Here is a 22,962-nt window from a genome sequence, read left to right on the forward strand (position 1 = left end):
AGTTAAAAGCTTAACAACTTTCGAAAGTTAGTTAAGAAAGAAACGAATTTCAAAATATGTTTATTGAGTTGTTTTAAAATACATTTAATAAGTTGTTATACAATAAAGTTTATTTTTTGATAATTTTTGAATTGTTTAAAATTTTTATATAATTTTTGTTTTTTTTTTGTTATTTTAAATTGTATGTTTTTTTATTAAAGAAATATATTCTTGAATACAAAAACTTATTTGTGATCGAAACTTATATTTTAATTTGTGTTAAAAGAAAAAAAAAACATTTTCCTAACATCTAATTTTTTATTTTTAAAGATGATATTATTCCTCCTATTCAAAGACAGTAAGAGTAGTCATTTTCCTATATACCTAAAGTCTAGAATTGTGGACGTGATGTTTGAAGGACTTGTGTACTACTTCTTTTTACTTTATTCAAATTGCATTTTCTTTAACATCATTGTAACATTTTTTTACTATAGGGGCAAGCCCATATTTCTATTTCAATGCCCTTCTAATGTGTGCACGAATTATTGCGCTTGATTTCACGTACCAAAAAACAACTATAATAATGTCAGCAGCCTAAACAAGACACACAAACATGCTAGTATACTATTTGTGACTGCAAAAGTTAGAGAATTAGAGTAAGTTGATAATGCTCAAAATTCCTTGTGGGTTACGTACATGTTTCTTTTTAGTGTTTTTTAGAAAGAAAAAAAAATGAAGTTTATGAACCTAGTCAAAATACCTCAAACGATATATCAAAGCAAGATTCTTTAGCTCAAATTTTGCTAGCTAAAGAAAACAATGGACATGTGTCCAAGAGTTAGAATGAGAAACTTGTCAATCTTGATTGTTCGGTATAATCTCCCTTTCTTCTTGTAGCAAGTTAAACAATGATGGTAGTAGTTAGATAAATTTTAAAATTAAATTTTAATTTCTTTATAATATCGATACGAAGCAAAACTAACTTTATCCAATTTGTTTAGAGTGTATCAAAGTTGCAGAATTTTATGTTGCAGCTTTTAAAATAATTGTTTTGTCTTGATTTTGTATGAAACCATGTTATGTATTTTATTTGTTTGGTATTAATAAATACTCATTGTTTGTTTAGTTTAAATATGTTTACTTTGTTCCAAAGTTTAGAAATAACGTTATTAGATAGATAAATTTTGATATAACATTTTAATTCCTTAAGAATATGTACGTGATGCAAAAATTGAATTTATCCAATCTATTTAAGTATATTGAAGTTGTAGAATTTTTGGCATTGTTACTTTTAAAATAAATTTTCTATATTTCCGAAGGTATATGTGACTTACTTTGTTAACTTGGTATTGATTATTTTATTTGACTTTGTTTATAGAGAGAGTTGAAGAGATGAAGTTAGTAGCTGAATAAATTTTGATATAGATTTAATTTTTTTAACAATACGGATACAATGCAAAATTAAATTTTGTTCAATTTGTTTAGTGTATTGAAGTTGGTTCATTTTTTGTATTGTAACTTTTAAAAGATTTTTTCTGTAGATTTTTTTGCAGAAAATATATGTGATTTACTGGCTTGGTTTAACTTATTTTGATATAGATAGAGTTAAAACGATAAGATTAGTAGTTAGATAAAATTTGATATTCTTAAGAATATGAAAATTATGAAAAATTAAATTTATCCGTTCTATGTACAATAAATAATTTTTTGAATTCATCTAACTTTTTAATCTTTCCAACAAAATGTATACCTTTTTTCTATTTTAAAATACAGTACTTTTAGCTGCAGTATATAAAATAACTAAAAAATGATTTAGATAGTACTTGAGAGAATAACATAATAAAAAGTTAAAATAAAATATAGGGACTAAAATATAATTTTAAATTTTTCAAAAGAGCAAAAAACATTTTAACTATTAAAAAGTAAATTAAGAAGTCACAGAAAGTAAATATAATGTAAAATAAATGAAATTATTTGAAAAATATTTAGTATAATAGATTATTTGGTTTACGATTACAAATTATGAAATTCTTCGAACAATTACCTCTCACTATTTATGTTATTCCTTTGAATACTACATACATTTATTTTGAGGGATTGAGAAAGATTTGAGAAAGAGAAAATAAATATAAGATAAGAATGTATAATTAAATAAATAAATATAAGATAACAATTGTAATAAAATCCCGAAAGAACCCTTCTTAGTTCGTTGACACATGGCCTTCTTGTTTTGGGAGTGAAGAAATATTTTGGACTTTGTTGTCTTTTTCTTTGTCTTTTGATTTTCTTTTTCTATTAGCGCGAGTATTGTGTATTTGTGATTGAAGTTGATGGAACAATGCTGAAACACACCATTGCAATCTGTGTTTAGATAGTTTGGAATTTTTTTTTAATTGGCTTATTTCACAATGTTATGTATCACAACATCATTCAAAAGCTGTATCTTTTATCACAACCTCACTCTCATTAATTTGTCCTCCTCCTCTCAATGTCATTCAAACCCTCAAAGCCTCTTCCATCCTTAATTCCTCACTTATATAGGTGTGTTCAGCTGTCAAGATCAATTTTAAAACAATAATGATAAATTTGAGTGAATTTTAGAATAAAGAGTGAGTTGTTATTTTTTCAAGGGATGCGAAGATGATAGAGAATAAATTTTAAAGTAAAATTTATAAAAGTTTATAAGAGATTTAATTAATATGATAACAAATAGCTTTTTTTTAGTCGTGTAATCAGTAGGTAGTATATGTACCCAAGTGATTACCATGCCTACCGCGAACTTAACTTTACTTATAATTAAATATTTTTTTATATGTTACAATAAAATTAAATGTTTATTTGATATTTTTTAATATTATTAACTCTTCATTTAAGTACTATATTTATAATTATACATAATTACAACATTTAAACATAATTATATACATAAACTATTTGTTTAACTATAATAATAGTTATATTAATTTCATTAATACAAAATTAAAAATAACAAAAAGAGACACGAGGGTCTAAAATTAGTTAATATCTAAATTTCAAGTTCGAAGGCTTTGCGTACTTTAATATCTGATTCTCAAAATGAAACAATCATAAATTTTCAACTATAGAAAATATTAAAAATGAATCACTAGTTTTTTGAATATGAGGTTGAGTCACTTCAAACACCAGCACAATTTCTCTTGGAATGTCGTTAGGTAGCTAACTTAAGTCTTTGTCTTCACTTCAACATCCGGAGAGGTAATTATCAAAGGTTTTTCGACACTAAAGTCAGTAAATTGTCCGGGAGTTCAGTGTAATGATAATAAGTGTGCAGTAACGATCACCTACCTCTTACATCTGACTTGTATTTATAGTTTTTGACATGTGCTCTTTTGATATTAGTGAAACCTTAATCATAACCCAATCTTAACTCATTGTCTATAATTATCATTTATCTTAATCCTTGTAGAAAAACCTATTTGTCGACTAAGGTTGGACATCTTTACTGCTGATTGTTCGGTCTTGTCTACTGTTTCTGTCAGGTTCAATCACTACTTACTATTTCCTGCTCTTCAAAACCGTCTGGCTTGTTTTGATGTGGAATAAATATATGGTTGTTCGGGCCATACAATAAAACATAAATCATGAAATATACTACATGCGAGATAAATGGTTATATTTAATCTCCACATAAAAGAGTTTAAGTATACATTATAAAGAAACAAATGGACACAGATTCCATAACATTGTAACATTGTGAAAATTCATCATTCACGACCCTGCAGGTTTGGTGGAGTTTGTCCTGTTCTTCATTTATCGTCTTCTCATAACTCCTTTTGGAAGGATTCAAAACTTAGAAGGCTTCCAAATTGAAGAAATTGAATTAAAATATCATATAAAAAAAGTCCATTATTAAATAAAATAGACAGCTAACATATATTACTAATTATAGAATATGTACAAGCTTTTATAGTCTTTTTTTGGTATCACAATTCAAGTTTTAGTTGAACTAACCATTAAACTTGCATAAATTTCACACACACAAAAATATATATAACATTTATGCTTTAAATTATTGTTTCGTTCTTAATTAATTTCAATCAATTTAATCAAATATTAGAGAAAATACAGATGTTACATATCCCGTGAGAGATTTTTTTTTATGTGAAAGTAAAATGAATAAATATTAATCATTCGATTTTATTTTCAACTATGAAGGTCAAAACAAACCATGTGAGTTTTTCGAAAGTCACATGTGATATTATGACAAAAATTTTAGACAGATGTAATGAAAGTCATGATTGTTCACAAAACAATTAGAAAAGAGAAAGAAATCTTTCTAATTGTACTGAATATTTTTAATTTAAAAAGAGAAGAGTTGTATTGACAAAAGAATTAGAAAAGAGGAAGGAATATTAATTACAAAAGTAGTTATATATATATATATGTATGTATATATATATATATAGACATATACATACATACACGAATTTTTAAAAAAAATTGTTCTCAACTAAATAAACCACTTTCATTTATTCGGATAAAAGTCATAGTTATTTTAGTAATAAAATTTTTTTTAGGTCTATATCAAAACCTTAAAAAGTTAGATCTAGAACAATCAAATGTAGTATAGAAATAGTTAGATATAGAACAATCAAATGTTAGAGGAATTAATACAATATAGTTTTTGTATAAGTTGTTTTCTGTCCTAAAATAACTGTAACATTATTGGTTCTTTAAATTGATAAATATTAAGCTTTACTTTTTTAATTCTCTCATTAATAAAATACTGTATCAATGTTTGTATTTATATCTGATAATATTTATTGAAATGATTTCAATGTGTAAACACATTTATTGTTGTTAATACGTTTAACCAATAAAAATGATTATGATAGGGAGTAGTATTATACGTTTTAATTGTTCAATAAATAAACAAATATAATATAAGTATTAATTTGACAATTGTGTTGAAAACAAACCCAGAGAAGCCTACAAATGAAACCCCTAAACAGAAGGCTCCGTAATCTGTTCCCGTGCGTTGATTAATTTGAGATGGAAGCTTAATTACACACTCCATAACTTAATTATTGAATTAAACTTTCCTTAAAGATAAACACAATCCGGATTAGCCAGTGAGTAAGACTGCTAATTACTTTTAAAAGGAAAATTAATTATTTCAACGCGTTGGGAGCATGCCATAGGGTCACATGATGGAAGTTTTTGTGCTAAACTTTTTTAATTTGTAAAATAGCAATCATTCTATGAAGCATTTACAGATAAGAGAGTCACGGGTTTCGTTTAACCAAAGTGGGTCCACTACACCATCATCTTCACCAACATCTCAATATCAAATGCCATACGTATGTAATGTGCCATCTTACTAATTTAATATATATATATATATATGCTAAGTTCAATTTTTCTTAGGGTATTGCCGTGTGCACATGTTGTATTGTCTTTATTACCACTATCCAATAATATACATACATATATATTTATTTTCATATTATTTTTATACTTAATTATAAAAATGAATGTAAATCGCGAATATTAGAACTTTTTGAGAAAAAAAAAACTCAAATGCGTATTCCTCTACCTGAATTCATAAAAGTATTAAGTAATCATTTTTCATTCGTTTTACTTTTAAAACGTTGATCCAAATATTATATTCCGAAAGAAAATGCTTTAAGGAAATTGAAAAAAGTATAGTAAATATTAATAATAAAATATGACACTAAGTTTTTATTTTGAAATTTTAAATTATTCTTTTGCTGCAAATATCATATAATTTATGGATTTTATTTCATTATTGTTTTTAAATGCAAATATTTTAATAAAAATGAAAAGAAGTCATATTGTTAAATCATGCTTCTAATAGAAAAATAAAGTTCTATGGATGGTAATAACGAATCTAAATCAATAATTTTTAGAAGTCAAAATTATATATATATATATATATATATATATATATATATATATATATATATATATATATATAAATTAAGCATAATTTTAACGTTTAATCTTTATGTAAGTAAATTTATTTTTATCTCGTTATAAGGTAGTTTTTAATTGGTTGCAATATAGTGCAGATGAACGTATCTTATCGTATTATCTTTACCTTTGATATGAACAAATGGTATGAGATGATTATACCTTCTTAATCATCAATAACATTTACCTCCAAAGAAGCTGCATGATTGTTTGGCAAATTAATTTGTCTATAGTCTAAATCAACCATACTGATTTTTACTTTACTAATCCATTTTAACTTATCCTATTTATCCTATCAATCTAATAAGTTAGTGATAAATTACTGATCACAACATTTTAATTTAAAAATTAAAAATATTTTTTTAAAAATTATTATTTATATTATATTGTTTAAATTGTTACAAATATTCAATAATATTATAATTTAGATTATTAATATTTAAAAATAACATTAATAATTAAAATATAATAATTTATTATACAAATAGAATAATTTTTGTAATTAAAAGGTCATACATATGTTATATATCGATATATAGATATATATTAGAAAATAAGAAAATTATTAAAAAAACCTGAAAGGTTGACCCGCAAACCTGGCATTCAACAAGATCAGAGTTTTAAGTCCACCTATCTATAATGAATAGCCCACTTACCCTATTTTTGACGAATAGATCCATTTTGCCACATTGAAAAATCAATCCAGCTCAATCTTAAGTAATAAACCTATTTAATTACGTTACAAAGTCTACGAATACATACGTAAATATTTTGAAGTTGATTACAGGCACACTCATGCAAATTATTTGCAGGCTGACCCATGCAACACGCAGACAGAGAAAATAACTTTGAAAATACTATCATGTTAAATAACCAATTTACACTTTTATGTGGAGAAAAATATCAATTTAAAATATAAAAAAAAAAAAATAAAGTCATATATTTTTTCTACATAATTAGTATATTTTTATTCAATTCCCTTAAAAACGTTCTCCCTTTTTTAAGTTTTATATATGAACCCTGTTTTATGTAAATAATATTGACAAATACTATTTTAAATCATTTTTTTAATCTTTTTAAGTGAAATTGTTATCAAAGGAAGCTTTACGTTTAGAAATTATTATCTACTATATTATGGATTTTGAAGAGGGGTCATTTAAATAAAAATGAAAATATTAAAAAAAAAAGTGAAAGCCTTACTCGTATCGTGAGAAATTAAGAAACAGAATTTCTTGATAAATTTGGATATCTATGTAATAATTGTTTGCTCGTAAATATATAATGATTTTATTATCTCGTTATTATTATATTGATGATATAGTATTGTTTATATATCATCAAGAAGTGAATCAAATAAAGGATGTCATATCAATACAATTTCAAATATTTTGACAAATTTAGTGTTGATTGCAATAATTAGGTTATCACTTTCATTGATTTCCTTTTAAGAGTTTTATTTTACTCTTAATAATTTATTTTACTACAATTTTCACTTCTGCAAAACCTTCATCTCCATTATCTTCTTCGTTTACTTCTCCATTTTTTTATCCTTTTTGATCCTTTAAAAAACACTCTAAATCAGATTGAGAATTAGTTTGCTAGCCATTGAAAAAGAATTCATATATAATTGATTTGGCTCATTCGTAAGTACTGTGAATTGAATCGAATCCAAATCCTTGAAAAACAAGTGTGTTTTAAGATATAAAATTGATAATTACGATTAACTTTTTATTATAATTCTTAAATATTAATAAAATTATAACGGTTACTATCATAAATAAGGTATCCCAATAAGTCTTTATTATCATTGCTATTAAGAAAGCTAAATTCCAAGAAAGTGAACTATAGTTATTGTTAAACATATTTACTCATTAAAATGAATGATAAAAATATAAAAATTAATTATTGTAAGGTTATTTAGAATATCTTTCGATAAACTTATCCATTAGGACTTTTAGAAAAGAAAAAGATTGAGGTTAAAATGATGTTATGCATTAGTTAAGGATGATGGAAAAATTTTCAAATTTAATTTTTTAATTTTTTTTATTATATTTTATTATAAATTCATTTTAAATTGTTTAAAAATAAATGATCTTTAAATATTTTTTTACAGTTATTATCTTAAGGTAGTGGTGAGTAGATGCAAGCAGAATTCATAGAGTTTGTTCGCCAGCTAAAACTGAATCATCTCATAAATTAATTTCTGCTGTCCCAAACTCATTTAACATTTTTTAGTTCTTAAACAATAGACGCCACTTGGAGTTCTAAGCATATATAAACCACCACCGATTGCTAATAACTCGCATCCCTACAAAGCTCTCATAGTTGCCTCCTATTTTCGAGTTGAAGAAAGTAAGATATCAGCAACTACTAGAGTTCAAGATGGCTTCCAAAACCCCTTCTTCCCTTCTTGCTCTTTTCCTCACACTCAACATCCTCTTCTTTGCCATTGCCTCTGCCACTAACCCAAAGCACGGAGGTTATGGTGGTTCCGGAGGTTATGGTGGTTCCGGAGGTTCAGGTGGCTCAGGTGGTTCAGGAAGCAATGGAGGTTCTGGTGCCTCATGCCCTCGCGATGCACTCAAACTAGGAGTGTGTGCCAATGTTCTAAACGGGTTGCTGAACGTCACGCTGGGTCAACCACCAGTTACCCCTTGCTGCACCCTCCTCGATGGTCTCCTTGACCTTGAAGCTGCAGCCTGCCTCTGCACTGCCCTCAGAGCAAACATCTTAGGTATCAACCTCAACCTTCCCATCTCACTCTCCCTCCTTCTCAACGTTTGCTCAAGGCAGGTTCCACGTGATTTCCAATGTGCCTGATCATGGCCTATACACAATTTCCTTCCATCATCGTGTTTTCTATTCATTCCTTTCATTTCTTTCGTGCTTTCTTTTTCATCAAGGTGTGTGATTCTTGTACGTGCATGGATGCTTAACTCCATCCTATCATGTCACTGTAGTGTGTTCTTTTAAATAAATTCCCAATGCTTTCTTATGTAAAGCAAAACCGTCAAACATGTCCGTCATTATTTTTTAACTGAGAAATGAAAATGTTTTTACAAGTAAAATACTTCTTCATTTGTAGCCTTTCTTTTTCTTGTTGTCGATTTTGATTATGAGATGCAGTTGATCGGGAAAACTTTCGTTACCCTTATAAGTTCTGTCCCACAGAGATTCAAGACAGAATCAAAGCTTATGCAAAACGTGCACAGTTACGTAGCCCGTGACTAACTTAATCTCAGTCCACGTGCATGCACTGTTACAGTGAAGCATTAGATATTTAACCAGATCAAAATTATAGACTAATGCAGTTTACGTTTGAATTTATATTTTGGCACTGATAGATTAAGATGGGGTCCTTCAACAATCTGCATCAAGAAGGTCCATTTTCAAACATACTACTTTAACCTATCCAACGGTGAAATCGGTTCACAACGTATAGGGTATATATTTATTACTTGTGTTTTGTTTTTTATTCTTCTTCTACTAGCTTGTTGGAGCCGATGCACGAGTCAAACTTTGATAGCAACAAGTATCAATTATAAAAGCTAAAACTCATCCAATAAAGTAAAAACATTCGTACACGTTAAATGGTAAAGTAAAATATATCATAAAGTCATTAACTACATGAATCATTCATAAAGTCAGTGATAATCAATCTCAAATTCAAGTATTGTAATGCTGAATATCTTAATATTGCTACTGATTTGTATCAAAAGACAATATATACAATAAAAAGTTCAATAGAAAACTAACTAACCCAATTTAAAAAAATATATTAATAATTACCAAGGTCAATCATTATTGTAAGCGTTTTTCACATCTCACCAAAAAAATCTTTATAAATTAGAAAAATGAAATTTAGCAGTTGAAATTAACGGTAAAAAGAAATTAATTGCAAATTTTGACTGAAATAACAACCGGATAATAGTAGTCACAAATTAGAGACGGAATCAATATATAATAACATTTATTTGTATAATGATCAAAATAGAGATCGAAAATTTTAGTTGCTAAATGTAATATTTTAATTACTAAATTAGTGATCAAAAGAATATTTAAAATATGTTTAATATGATAATTAGTGACCGAAAATATTTGATCGCTAAAACATTAAATGTAATTCTATGTAGCGACTGAATTAGGGATAAAAAAGGTTTGCTAGCTAAATCCAAAACATGATTTAAATTTTCTCGTTAACTTAATCTTAAGGATTTTTGAACAAAAAAGAAAAAATAATTAATTTTATATGCATTTATTTTTCGTGGATATTTTCATTAATTAAATTACTCTTAAATCTTTGAAAAAACTATAATGGAAATATGTGCATTTTATTTTAAAATTTAAATAGATAATGATTTGAAAATTTATTAATAAAAGTTAGATATTGATTATTTATTTCACTCAAAGTTCTATTTATCTAAAGTTCAATTTTTTTTTAATTTTCTCTAATTTTGAAGAATCTTATACGAGACCTTTTTGATAATTGTAATTGTATAGATAATCTAGTACATAGAAAACCATTATGTATGTTTAAATGTATTATGAATTTAAAGTTTTCATATTTGTGTGGAATACATTTCATTTTGGCTTCATGTTACACCATATAATATCATGTATATTTTTAATCTCTTTACTACATTATGTATTTGAATTTATTGATATTTAGTATAATTAAATTTCTAGTATTTATAGGCAGGTTAGAAAATTAATTAAAATATTATATATATATATATATATATATATATATATATATATATATATATATATATATATATATATATATATATATATAATTACGTAAAATTATGTACATAAAATAGTCATTAAAATATATTGGTCACTAAATATTTTATTTTATTTTGTCATCATTTAACTACCGAAAAACATTTTAATTGAAATAAAATAGTTACTTATTTACTATCAAAATATTAGTGTCGTTATATTATCATAGTTGGTCGAATTAGCAGCCAATTTTTTTTTTTAAATTTAATAACATTTTTTCATATTAACAACCAAAAAAAGAGAAGTTGTTTTTTTTTTTTTCAACTGAATTTGCCATTAAAATTTTGGTGGCTATATTGATCTTATGATAGAAGGTGACCAGTCTTTTTACCGACGGATTAACATAGATATTTTGGTGCCTATTTAGCTACCATATTAAATACCAGGATTTTTGTTATCACATATTTTCGAACGCTATTTCGGTCACGATCAATGTAAAGGGGAAAATACTACAATTATTTGAATGCAATGTAAATATGATATTTGATTTTCTGATAAAACTTGTTTATAGTTTTCAAAATAAAAATAATAATGAAGAAAAAATATTAAAAAGAGAAAAGTAATATTTTAAGACTTTGTCTAACAAGTAAAAATATAAATAAAAAATATAATATTTTGTCAAAAATTATATAAAAAAAATAATGCTTAAAAGTTAACTTCCTAAGTTAAAAATTATAAAGTTTTTATTTAGGGGTGTTGCTCCCTCCACCACCCCAAGTACTCTCAGCACCTCCTTACTATTTTTTTAATTCCAAAAATATCTTATGTTAATTTAATTTTTATTCACCTTTTTTAAAATCATAAATCTCCTTACACCCCCTCACTCTTCACTTTTATTTTTCTTTGATTGCACACAAACTACTTTCTCTCCTTTGTTCTTCGCACGCAAACCCTAGTGACAAGTAGGGGAGGAATTGGGATTTTGAGGAGGAAATTGTGGTGAGAGGGTGACAAAAAAAGAAAAGGGTGAGTGAAGAATTATGAAGAAGTGAACAAAAAAGAGAATGATTTGAAGGAGGCCAGAGAAACTGAAAAGGGGTGGGGGTGAGAAAAGGAGAACCCTAGAGGGAGAGGAAGGGTTACCCCACGAAAAGGTAGAGACATTTTGGGGTTTGGATTGACATTGAGAATGTGTGGAGTGGATCTGACGAAAGGGAAAGGAAGAATTGTACTTTTCGTTTGGGAACAGATAACATCGAAGTAAGATGATGGAAGGACGCAACACTCCAAAGGGAATGGGTTTGTTTATGGTTTGTTCTCCCGAGAGAACTACAATGACACACACACACTTAGAACGACACCATTCCATATCATCTTCTATTATATTCCATGAGTGCATGCTTTCAGTCCAAAAAAATTTCAAATGAGGAACTGTTAGCTGCAGATATATTCTTAAACGGATGTCAACATCCGTGGACGGATATTGACATTCATTTGTTCTTCAACAGACGTCGATATTTGTGTGACATTCGCTTAAGAATTCAACACATATTCACATCCGTTTAAATATTACCGAAGGGTAAAAGAGGAATATGAAGGTGTAGGGAGCAATGTGTGGTGGTGAAGGGAGTATCTCTCTTTATTTAGTTGCACAATCAACATTTTCAATTAAGGTTGTTCAAAAGCTCACTTTGTTTTGTAGGTCTATTTTGGTAAGAAAACAACTGGTGTACGTAAAGTTTTAAATAAAAGAAATTCATTGAGAATTTATCTCAGTTATTCTATGTAAATTCATTCTTGTTACATGTTAAGTGACTCCTAAGAACTCCTAAGAAGTAAGTGTGACTTAGAATCTTGTATCAAATAAAAATGAATAACCGGCAAACTTAAATAATAAAATAAATAATCTACAATACTTAAACTTTTGTTTTAAAATTTTATGTTAATAATGATGTTATGATTTTTTATATATGAATATAAAGATAGTTTACATGTCTCGTATTTCTTTGATGTCTTTAGGAAAGAACCCAATAACTATAAGTCACAAGGCAACAACTCACATAACAACTGCAATATATAGAGTTGTCAAACTTCAAAGAACTGTTGTTCAATTAACATAATTTTCTTTAATAAGAGGGAGTGCTTTTTCTTGTATGTTATTGTAATAAATTTGGAAATTGTTTGTAAACAACTTTAATGTCAATATGGATTTGGAATACTCTGAGAACTCCATTCATAATTTATAATATCCTTTTATTAATAGAACCATAAGAAATTATTTTGAGTTTATGATATTTTTTTTATATTATAAAATGATAAATTATTTTAGATAATTAAAAATAAATTAATTTCATACATAAGTCAATAATAAAATACTCATTCTATTTTTAACTTATTTTCAAACTATAAAACAATGAACTACAATCACACAATTTTGTTTAAAAAAAGTGTATACTGACAAAGTAGAAAGATAAGTTAACTAACATTCTCTTATTTTAATGGTATTGTTAATCCCTGAAAAGTAGTTCTTAGTGGTAAAACAATTCAGCTAAAATAAGAAAATGAAAATAGCCGAAGGATCAATTCGTTGAAGCAGTGAATTCTTTAATTAAGAAGGTATAGCGTTACAACAAAACATCAATTTATTTACTTGTTATTTTTCATGGTGGAGTTCAGTTAAAAATTGTTACAGACAACAACACTAAAATTTTATGAATAATAAGTAGACAACAATACTAAGAAATTTGCTAGTAGTTCTACAAGAAACTTTGGCGCTCTACATCAGAAACTTTTTCGAATAAAATTTGTGATTTTCCTAAAATTTGAACACATTTTTTCGATTTCTCTACAATATATAAGCATATTTTTTCAGATCTTTATGAATTATAATTCTAAATGAAAAACTTATCTCAATGATTGTCTTAACCTAATATTAATTATATATTTAGTCAAAATTGTTTTAAACAACTAACTTTACGTGTTAAAATCAACACCACATCAATTTTGCATATGTGGATTTTAAAAAAAAAAATCAGTTATTACATTCCACTGGCCAAAACGCGTGGAAAAATAATAGATCTCAATATTAATTCTTAATCACAACTTAAGTCAATAATTACAGACTAGTTCACACAAAATGAGTATGTAAATGAACTTGTTTTTTTAAAATAAAAATAACACAATAAGGTAGTTTGAAGTAAAGAATAGCCTAAGTTTTGTTGAAATTAGTTGTTTAATAAGAAGGGTTGGCCAATTAGGAAGAGCGAATGTGAGGATATGATTAAAAACATAATAATAGGTATAAGCCTATTAGTCAGTGGTAATGTGGGATTTGATAAGCTGTCGGGTTCACATTTTTCTTGTTTTAGAACTTATCGGTGTAATCTGGAACTTCCAAATTTAATACAAAGACAATTTTATCCTTTATTATCAAAATCAGATCCACCTATTCTGGTCCCTACATCACGAGCCACAACCATCCAAAATTTCGAGATAAAATTCTCATGTTCACACATGCTCCATTTCAATAACTAAACAAAACTAGTCTTTTTCTTTTATGTGAATGCAAGTATTTTAATACGGTATCTATAAAAGATACTAAAACTTAGTACACACATAATCCTTTTAGAAATATTTAATAAATAATTTTTTAAACGAATATCCAATAGTTAATAAATAATTTTTTATTGCAGATCAGTTAATGGGTAAGTATTATCTATGTTGGATCTAATCCATTACGATCCTTAATTTAAATGGTACTTATAAAAGAATAATCTAATGCTTAAATTAGAAAAGGTTCGGTCATTCTAGTATTAAATATTTATTTATACAAATTATAATGACCTTTTATTACTAATTTGTATTAATACATATATAAATGCTCTTAATTTCGTTATACATACTTTTGACTGATCATTCGAACAATTAATGTAATTTTTTTTTTATTATGTTAGATCAGTTTCATAATCCTATGTCAAGACTAACCTAATCTACTTTAAATTGATGAGATTTATACTGTATAAAAAAAAAACAAATCAGGAATGTTAATTTTCTAATAAAATTTCATTTCTTCTACTGTTAGTAAATAAATTGAATTTCTAAAATGTAAAATTATTCAAAGATAATAGAATTTTTTTAAACAAATTCAGATATTTCTGGATACTTAGAATAATTTAGCATGAACACAAAAATTCAAACATATAATTCAGAATACTATATCAATCTTTTAACTAAAAAATATTTAACAATTCATATAGTATATAAAAAGAATCATAAAAATAAATAATAATATTTAAATTTCCTTATTTTATGTTCAATATAGGTCATTTCATTACTCATTGCATTCGATTGAATAAATGTTTTGAATTTGATAAAGTTGTTGATTTAGTTATTTGGGTTTGAAACACTATTGGTTCTTTAAGTTATTAGGCAAGAATAAAATTAAAATAGAATCAAAATTTGGCCATGAGTCCTCATGTCATTAGAGTTATCAAGTAATATAATCCATATATACTAATTTAAATTACTCACGGGTATAATTCCTACCTTACATCCTAGTAATTAATTACCAAAAATATGTAATTGCCAAATATGTCAGTTACATGTGGACTATATGTCACTTGTAAAAATAAAAAAGTTACTAAAATGAAATAAATTAATTATGTGTTAATCAAATTAACGTTCACTGAATGGTAATTTTAATATATAACAAATTAATCAACCATAATTTTATTTTTATATTTATTTAAATTAATATTAATTTACTTTATTTTCAATATTTGATTAAGTTTATATTAATTCATTTTTTTTATTATTTATCTAACTTACTATCCCTTGGATGTAGAATAATGTTTAACATTTATATGTATAATTCGACTCAAAAGTTATCTACATTTAATATTTATTTATGTTAATTTCAATTTAACTAATTCTAATTTAATTTATTTTTATTATTTACTTAAATTAATATTGTTTTTTTGAAAAAAATTCAGATTTATATTTAATTAACATTAGTTTGATTGCTATTAGTCGTATTTATTTAAATTAATATCAATCAATTGATATTAATATAATTTTTTTAATATTATTGATTCTTTAGAACTTAATTAATATTATTATGCATATAAATAGGGTAATTCTTTAGGTATCGTGTATTACTCTATTTTCATTTGAGGTTTGACTATATCTATTTCATGTACTTGTGTGTGAAAATTCTAAATGTGATTCTTTTATTTGAAAAGGCGTGTTTAAATAAAAAACTTGTGTTTTCTCCTTTTTTATATCATTTAAGATCATGATATCGCATTCAAGCATGATACAACTTTTCCAATTGCTAATATCACGTAATTGCTTTCATTGATCAAACATAAAGATAGATCGTAATTAAGTAAAACAACTAATTAAGACATTGATACCATGTGTTACGTTTTTTCACACTTACACATCATAAATGGTTTATCATACGGTAGTTATATGAATTAAGAAAAAAAAACGAAAAAGGTAATTAATAATACATGAATAATAATTATATAAAGATATTTGAAGTCAAAATCGCACATTTTCAGGGAAGAGATTCAAAACTTGTGTAATTTAATCTTAGTCATTATTGTGTAAGTTATAATAATGATTAATATTTCTTTCTTGCACTACCATAAAAATAATCTCCTTTGGTAAATTTTGAACTAGCGAATGTCTTTGATAACTCCTTATGAATGTTTTGGAGAATTGGGAATCAGAAAAAAAAAATCTATTTGCAAAAGACATTTTAATGAAGTTTGAATAAAAAAAGTGAATACAAGAAAATTAAGTATGTATATTTATGAGATTTATAGATCTTATGAGGCTTGTAAAAATTGATCGTATCAATAAAATATTAATAAAAATAACAACTTATTATATAATATAAAAAAATTTCACCAACAAATATATTTTATTATATTATTTAACCATTTTAATAGTTTTTTTTTTCTCATTAATGAAAAATTAGAAATTAGAATTAACGGCAGGGTATAGTGTTACCACATAATAAATTATACATGCATGTGGTGTATATGTATACATTAATTTCTATATTAAAAAGCTATCTCTTAACACGATATATTGTATTACTTGTTTACATTAATAAAGAGTAAAAGGATAAAAAAATTTATAATTATAGTACGGTAACATGTTGAGTTTGTTAAGGTAAGGTTATTTTACTGAACAACTCCTTGTTTTTATTATAATAACTTAGGTAGATTAGAAATAAAATTCTAATTCCAAATTTAAGAAACTATGCGTAAGTTTCCTTCTACTTAATAATGGGTATTAACGAATTAGTTAAAAACATGATAATAGCTATAAGCCTATTGGGCAGTGGTAATGTGAGGATTTGGTTGGCTGTCGGAAAACACCTCTCTGGAAGTTCCAAACTTCAAACAAAAATACAATTTCATTCTTCACATGCACACCAGAATAAATTGGAAAGTTATAATTTGAAAAGGTTGGCAAAAGTATGAAAATGGTATAATTTATTCAAAATTATAGAAATAACTAAAATAGACAAGTTGCCCTAGTTTATTATGACACTGTAAAGAACTTCTATTAAGATGATACGATTTTAAGAAAGTATTTAAGTTAAAGTTATGTAAAAGTAATACAATTTTAGTTTAGTTTAGTTTTAGTAAAAGTTGTGTTATATTAACACGACTTCAATTTAAAAATACTCTGAACTAAGAAGTGTTATTAATACAATTTTAATTTTAAAAATGTTTTACAGTAAAATCGTGTCATATTGGTATAATATTTTCATAATTTAATTGTGTCATTTTAATATCTTGCAAAAAAAGTTAATTATTATACATGCATATATAAATAAGTCATAAAATTTATCGATTTAATTAACATATTTCGAGATTTAAAAAGTAAATAGAGTTATTAAAATATCATTTTTTTTTACTTCATAATCGTAAAGAACATCTAATAATAAAATTCTGTAAGTGTTTAAAAACGGTTATTATAGACTCCGACTATTCACAGTGAGAATTAAGTGAACTAATTAGAGGCTCATGTTTGAGAAGAGTTTCCAGAGAATTTTGGTGAATTTACAGCCACAATTAGTGCGTTAATGTTTAGAATGGGACCCGCCATTCGACGTGCAAAAGTTAGCGATTGAATAATTCTGGGGATTGTAACGGTTTTACGGTGTGAGGAATCAAATGACCAAAGGATCCACTCATTAATCATGGCACTCCCTACATGACAAGTCACAACCATCCAAAACCTAATTTTAAGCCTTTCCTCTGCCAGCTAAAAATATTCTCAACTTCACACATCATCATATACATAATTATTCTTAATTTTAGTTGCCAACATAAAAATAGGGATCATCAACTAAGCTTATTCTGATTCAAAAATCACTCCAATTATATTTGCAATACAATATCTACGATTCACTTATTTTAAACCTAGAGAGAATCTGTAAGGGTAATTTATACATATCTAATTCTTTTTATCGCAAAAAATATGACACACTTTTACGTTGATTTAACATATTTTACAAAAATAAAATAATAAAAAAAATATAAACTTTTATATTATTTTAAAAAAATATAAAAAGTAAAAATAATATCAAATAAATCTAAACTATTTAGAGGTATGTCAAAAGAATCTTTACTTAAAAAAATATCAACACTTTGGATCAATTTTGTAAATATATTTAATTTTAGGTTTTATGCATTACCCATATGGTATATATAAAAGAGACGAACTACTTGCTAATTTTTTAATGAAGTATGATGATATGATCCTTGGCACTTGAGCACCCCAAGAGCACTATATAAAGCAACCATCCATTCCAAATTACTTCCATCATCACAAGCAGTCTTCTCCTAAGCATTAGCATTTGGTAGTGATTAGGAAGGTAAAGACAAAGCAGTGAGATCAGTTTAAGATGGCTTCCAAAGCTTGTTCCTCCCTTGCCATTTTCCTCACACTCAACCTCATTTTCTTCTCACTTGTCTCTGCATGCGGTAGTTACTCATGCCCTGGTCCAAGCCCAAAGCCAAAGCCAACACCCAGCCCCAGCCCTAGTGGCTCCTGCCCCCGTGACGCACTCAAACTAGGTGTATGCGCCAATGTGCTCAACGGCTTGGTTAACGCCACCTTGGGTCAACCACCGGTTACCCCTTGCTGCTCCCTTCTCGATGGCCTCGTTGATCTTGAGGCTGCAGTCTGCCTCTGCACTGCTCTCAAAGCAAACATTTTGGGCATCAACCTCAACCTTCCCATCTCACTCTCCTTGCTTCTCAATGTTTGCTCCAGAACTACCCCACGTGATTTCCAGTGTGCTTAATCACAACATATATCATATCATCTTCATCTACTTTTCTACGTCTGGATTTCCTTTTTCTTCTGTCATATTTCATCAACCTGTGTGTTTTCTAATTGATTGTACGTGCATGAGGGTTAGCTTCTCCCTCCTCCTTATTTCTTTTAGTTCCATGGTTAGAGTGTTGTTGCAATAAGTATAAAGTTCCTGATGCTATTATTTCTGTAAATCGTAGCCTGGGAACCAAACATGAACAATATGCTGTTACTTATTTCTTTGAGACATGATTATATTACAATAATTCTTCTTAATTTGTTTCTTCTTTTTCCTTTTTCTACTTTCTTAGTTAAATCCATTGGCCTTTTCATTGAACTTAAGCCCAGTGCTCCTGCAACAGCATAAAAACAAGTTCCGTAAAAAGAATTAACGGAAGGAAACAGTACATACTCCTTTTTAATATGTTACATATAATGGCCATAATTACCATATATATATGGATATATCAAGATGACATAATCAATGATCGGTTGAAGATTCTGAACATAAGAGACTCTATTTGGGCCACAATTTCTATTTGCATTACTCGTAAAATAAATTATCGCATGTCTGAAACCATTGCGCAACTTGTATGTCGTTTTCCCCTCTTGGACTTACATGTAAGGAATCCGAACACAAAACTACATATTCGGCACAAAAACAAGACAAATAAATAAACTACTTCGTTACTTTACTAAATTATTGTTAAAAATAGATCGGATGGGAGATCTAACATATGTAACTACGACCCGAATAACTGTCTTGTAATAATTTGAGTTTCATTGATAGTGATATTGACACTTAAAAATATTGTACACAATTATCGTTGTTTCACTTTTTTTTTTCTTTCTTTTTTACAAATACATGTATCTCGAAAATACTAGACAAAATCAAAAAACTTGTTCAAGAAATATTTCCTTATAATTTACCCTTCACATGTTAATTACCGGGGTATTTTTAAGTATATAAAAGGTATAATTTTTCCGACTATATCAACCGTACAATTTTTTTAACTTCACCACAACATTTCTGAAAATGCATTATCAATATATATTATGCAGTAGCAATGATTTAATATTTATTTAAGCCTGTGCGTTTTAGATTTGTTTCAGAGGAATAACAATTAAGGTCGAACACCAGCTTGGCCTTAGACTAGTGAATTACTTCATCCTCCTTTGTTGACCAAAACACTAGGGTCATTAAACACCATTATTACATGACTATAAATCATCATAACTAATTAGGTTGTCCTTAATATTTATCCAGTAACTTCAAAATTAGACTCCATGTGCAAATCACACTCACACATCTCATACAAGACTGATCAGATGAGAGACGAGACAATAAGTTCATGATAAAAAGAAGTTATGATAAAAATTGTCTGACAATTTCTGTCTAGAATGAATAATTCATACATATTAGTTACTATATTTTTTATAATGAAATTATTTTGATTACATCATGCTGCAGATTAATTAAAGCTGGTCATGGATGCGTTCTTGTTTGGGAAATACTGTACATTTACTTTCACCAAGTCTATGCCAACTAGCTTTTCAATTATGGGAGCACTATTTGTCCCGTGACATGCAACGTGGATAAACTAGAAAAAGGAAAAAAAATACGCTCTCACTCAAGAAAAAATGTCGGAGTGGATTTCCTTTTACCTTTCATGTCGCACTTCATACAAACCTAATCATTCCACGCTACGGAAATCTCATTCCCAATATTCCATCAATACAACCACAGAATTTGTGAGACAAATCACGTCAAAAATCAAAGTTCCGTAATAAATATTTTATTGTCTTATTAATATAAATGAAAAATCAATAATTATATAGGATGTTCTAGTCAAGACCTGGAAAGCATTCAATATTTATTCTTTCTTCGGCTTTGAATCTTCTATTTGTATAGTACTTTTTGAGTTGTAATTAAGTTTTTGTTAATCAAGAGTTGTCAATTCTAATCTTTTTTATTGGAAAAAAAAGTATATATCTAAAAACAAGAAAATAAATGAAAGTTTTTGCCACGGAAAAAATAAAAAAATTCAAAGCATAAGTAATATTTTTTTTTACTCGTACACTATCTTTCTATCTTTTCTTTCTTCCACTCCCACTTTGTCTTTCTCACATAGTAAATCCTATGTTTCGTCTTCCTCTTTATCATACCCTATAACTACACTGCCTTTCTCACTCGCCAACCACTTCGTGCCTCTGTCACTCCGAAACCCTACTACACACCATTTCAAGGTTTGTCCGAATTTAAAATGGTGTTACAATGTTGTAAAATATTTGTTCTTTAAAAACGTATTATACTATTTTATACTCTCTAAAATTAAAATTTTCAAGCTCTCTATTCAGCTTATTGTCATGTCTTGCCAAACCAATGCATTACGTTTGGTATTGGTGTTGTTGGACTCTAGCATTCACAAAATATGTCAAGATCCGAACCTTTGGAAAGAGAATCGCTAAAATTTGAATCTTAAATCCTTTCTCATTTCAAGAACTTTTATCCTGTATTAGAGTTTGTGATACTCGTTTATAAGACTTAAATTGTATCTTTATTGGGTAAAATACAAGTCTGTTACGAGTTGTTACTCTTTATGATATTCTTTTTGTGACTTAAAGTTCATCTATTTTGGATAAAGTATTCAACTTTAAGCATGTTAACACAATATTTTCTTTTCATCACGTGAAAGTTGGCATTATCATGATTCGAGTTTCAAAACATTTTTAACTTTGTTTATGTTGTTCTTATTAAGACTTTTTTGGCTAATAAACTAGAACGGTTAAAATGAATCATCAACTGTACCGATTTATTATGGGTTGGTCACTTCGTGAGTCAATCCAATTCGTTTTATTTATTTATGAACTCAAAAAGTTTGAGTCATACTCGACTTACTATAGGTTGATGGTAGGTTAAATGGATTGGTTCACTTAATTAAAAACGATCTCAACTTTTTTTTAATATTTAACCAAAATCCAAAAAAGTCAAAAACCTGTGTTTTTTTCTCATTTTAGACAATAAATAAATCACTCATCAAAAAAACTAAATCATAATTACCTGGTGAGTGAATCCGACTCATCAATGAGATACGAATACAAATGAGATATGAACTCAACCACATAAGGGATTCACACCACTCTCTACCAAAAACCTTAAGGCAACGAGTTAAAGGTTCTTTTATCTTTATATAGTGCTCTACTTTCTCATTTCTATCCAATGTGGGACTTAGATTCACACTTGAATTCCCATCAGGTTCAACCATGGATTCTTAGTATGTCGAGTTTATTTTTGGTTTGTACTAAAATTTGTAAAGTTCTTTTAAGTTAATTTGATTCAAATCTATAATAAATAATGTTGACTCATGAGTTTTAACCTATTTTTACGCTTTTATAAAAACACTAAACTTTTACCTTATTAGGGTTTTTACTATTTATTAATACGACTTAAACTGTCTTTTATCAAGAAAAAAAAGTCATTATTTCTTATATTTTTAAGCTTTAAAGTTATTTTATTTTGGACAAAGGGTTGAAGTTTAAATATATTAACATAAACTATCATTTTTCAGCTTTGTTAAGTACTTTTGCTTTTATAGAATTTTTTAACTAAGGTTTCAAATAAATCATATGATTTTGTATCTTAAATAATCACTTCACTTAAGAAGGAGTGAACAATTAATTTCCAACCAATAGAGATTGATCTACCCTTGAAAACATTAAAAAAAACGTTAAAATTGATAAATGAGTAACAATGTGTAATGTGACAAAATAATTGTATTTTATAATATGTAATAACAATGATTGATGTATTGTCTAATATGTTAGTACAATGATTTATCATCACTTAAATGTTATTTAAAGAATTAAGGAAATAATAGTTCCACAATTGGCATCGTAGAAATATTCTACATAACAAGTTTTATTAGACTAAAAAATTGTTCT

At 27.0% G+C, this 22,962-nt stretch overlaps 2 protein-coding genes across 2 annotated transcripts; both read left to right on the top strand.

The window, feature by feature from the left end:
- The first annotated feature begins 8,251 nt into the window (after positions 1 to 8,251).
- LOC108338083 (14 kDa proline-rich protein DC2.15) lies at positions 8,252 to 9,020 on the top strand. Its single transcript, XM_017574780.2, has one exon. The coding sequence runs from the start codon at positions 8,335 to 8,337 to the stop codon at positions 8,770 to 8,772; it is 438 nt and encodes a 145-aa protein (XP_017430269.1). The 5' UTR covers positions 8,252 to 8,334; the 3' UTR covers positions 8,773 to 9,020.
- A 9,488-nt stretch (positions 9,021 to 18,508) lies between these two features.
- On the top strand, positions 18,509 to 19,296 carry LOC108334197 (14 kDa proline-rich protein DC2.15). Its single transcript, XM_017569905.2, has one exon. It carries the CDS (start codon positions 18,608 to 18,610, stop codon positions 19,007 to 19,009), a length of 402 nt encoding a protein of 133 aa, XP_017425394.1. The 5' UTR covers positions 18,509 to 18,607; the 3' UTR covers positions 19,010 to 19,296.
- Positions 19,297 to 22,962: the final 3,666 nt, after the last annotated feature.

This window comes from Vigna angularis, chromosome 1 (assembly GCF_016808095.1).
Source record: "Vigna angularis cultivar LongXiaoDou No.4 chromosome 1, ASM1680809v1, whole genome shotgun sequence".
Taxonomy (NCBI): domain Eukaryota; kingdom Viridiplantae; phylum Streptophyta; class Magnoliopsida; order Fabales; family Fabaceae; genus Vigna; species Vigna angularis.

Bases quoted from the DNA above. Each gene is read 5' to 3' on its own strand.
- LOC108338083 (XM_017574780.2), top strand. From the start codon at position 8,335: ATGGCTTCCAAAACCCCTTCTTCCCTTCTTGCTCTTTTCCTCACACTC.
- LOC108334197 (XM_017569905.2), top strand. From the start codon at position 18,608: ATGGCTTCCAAAGCTTGTTCCTCCCTTGCCATTTTCCTCACACTCAAC.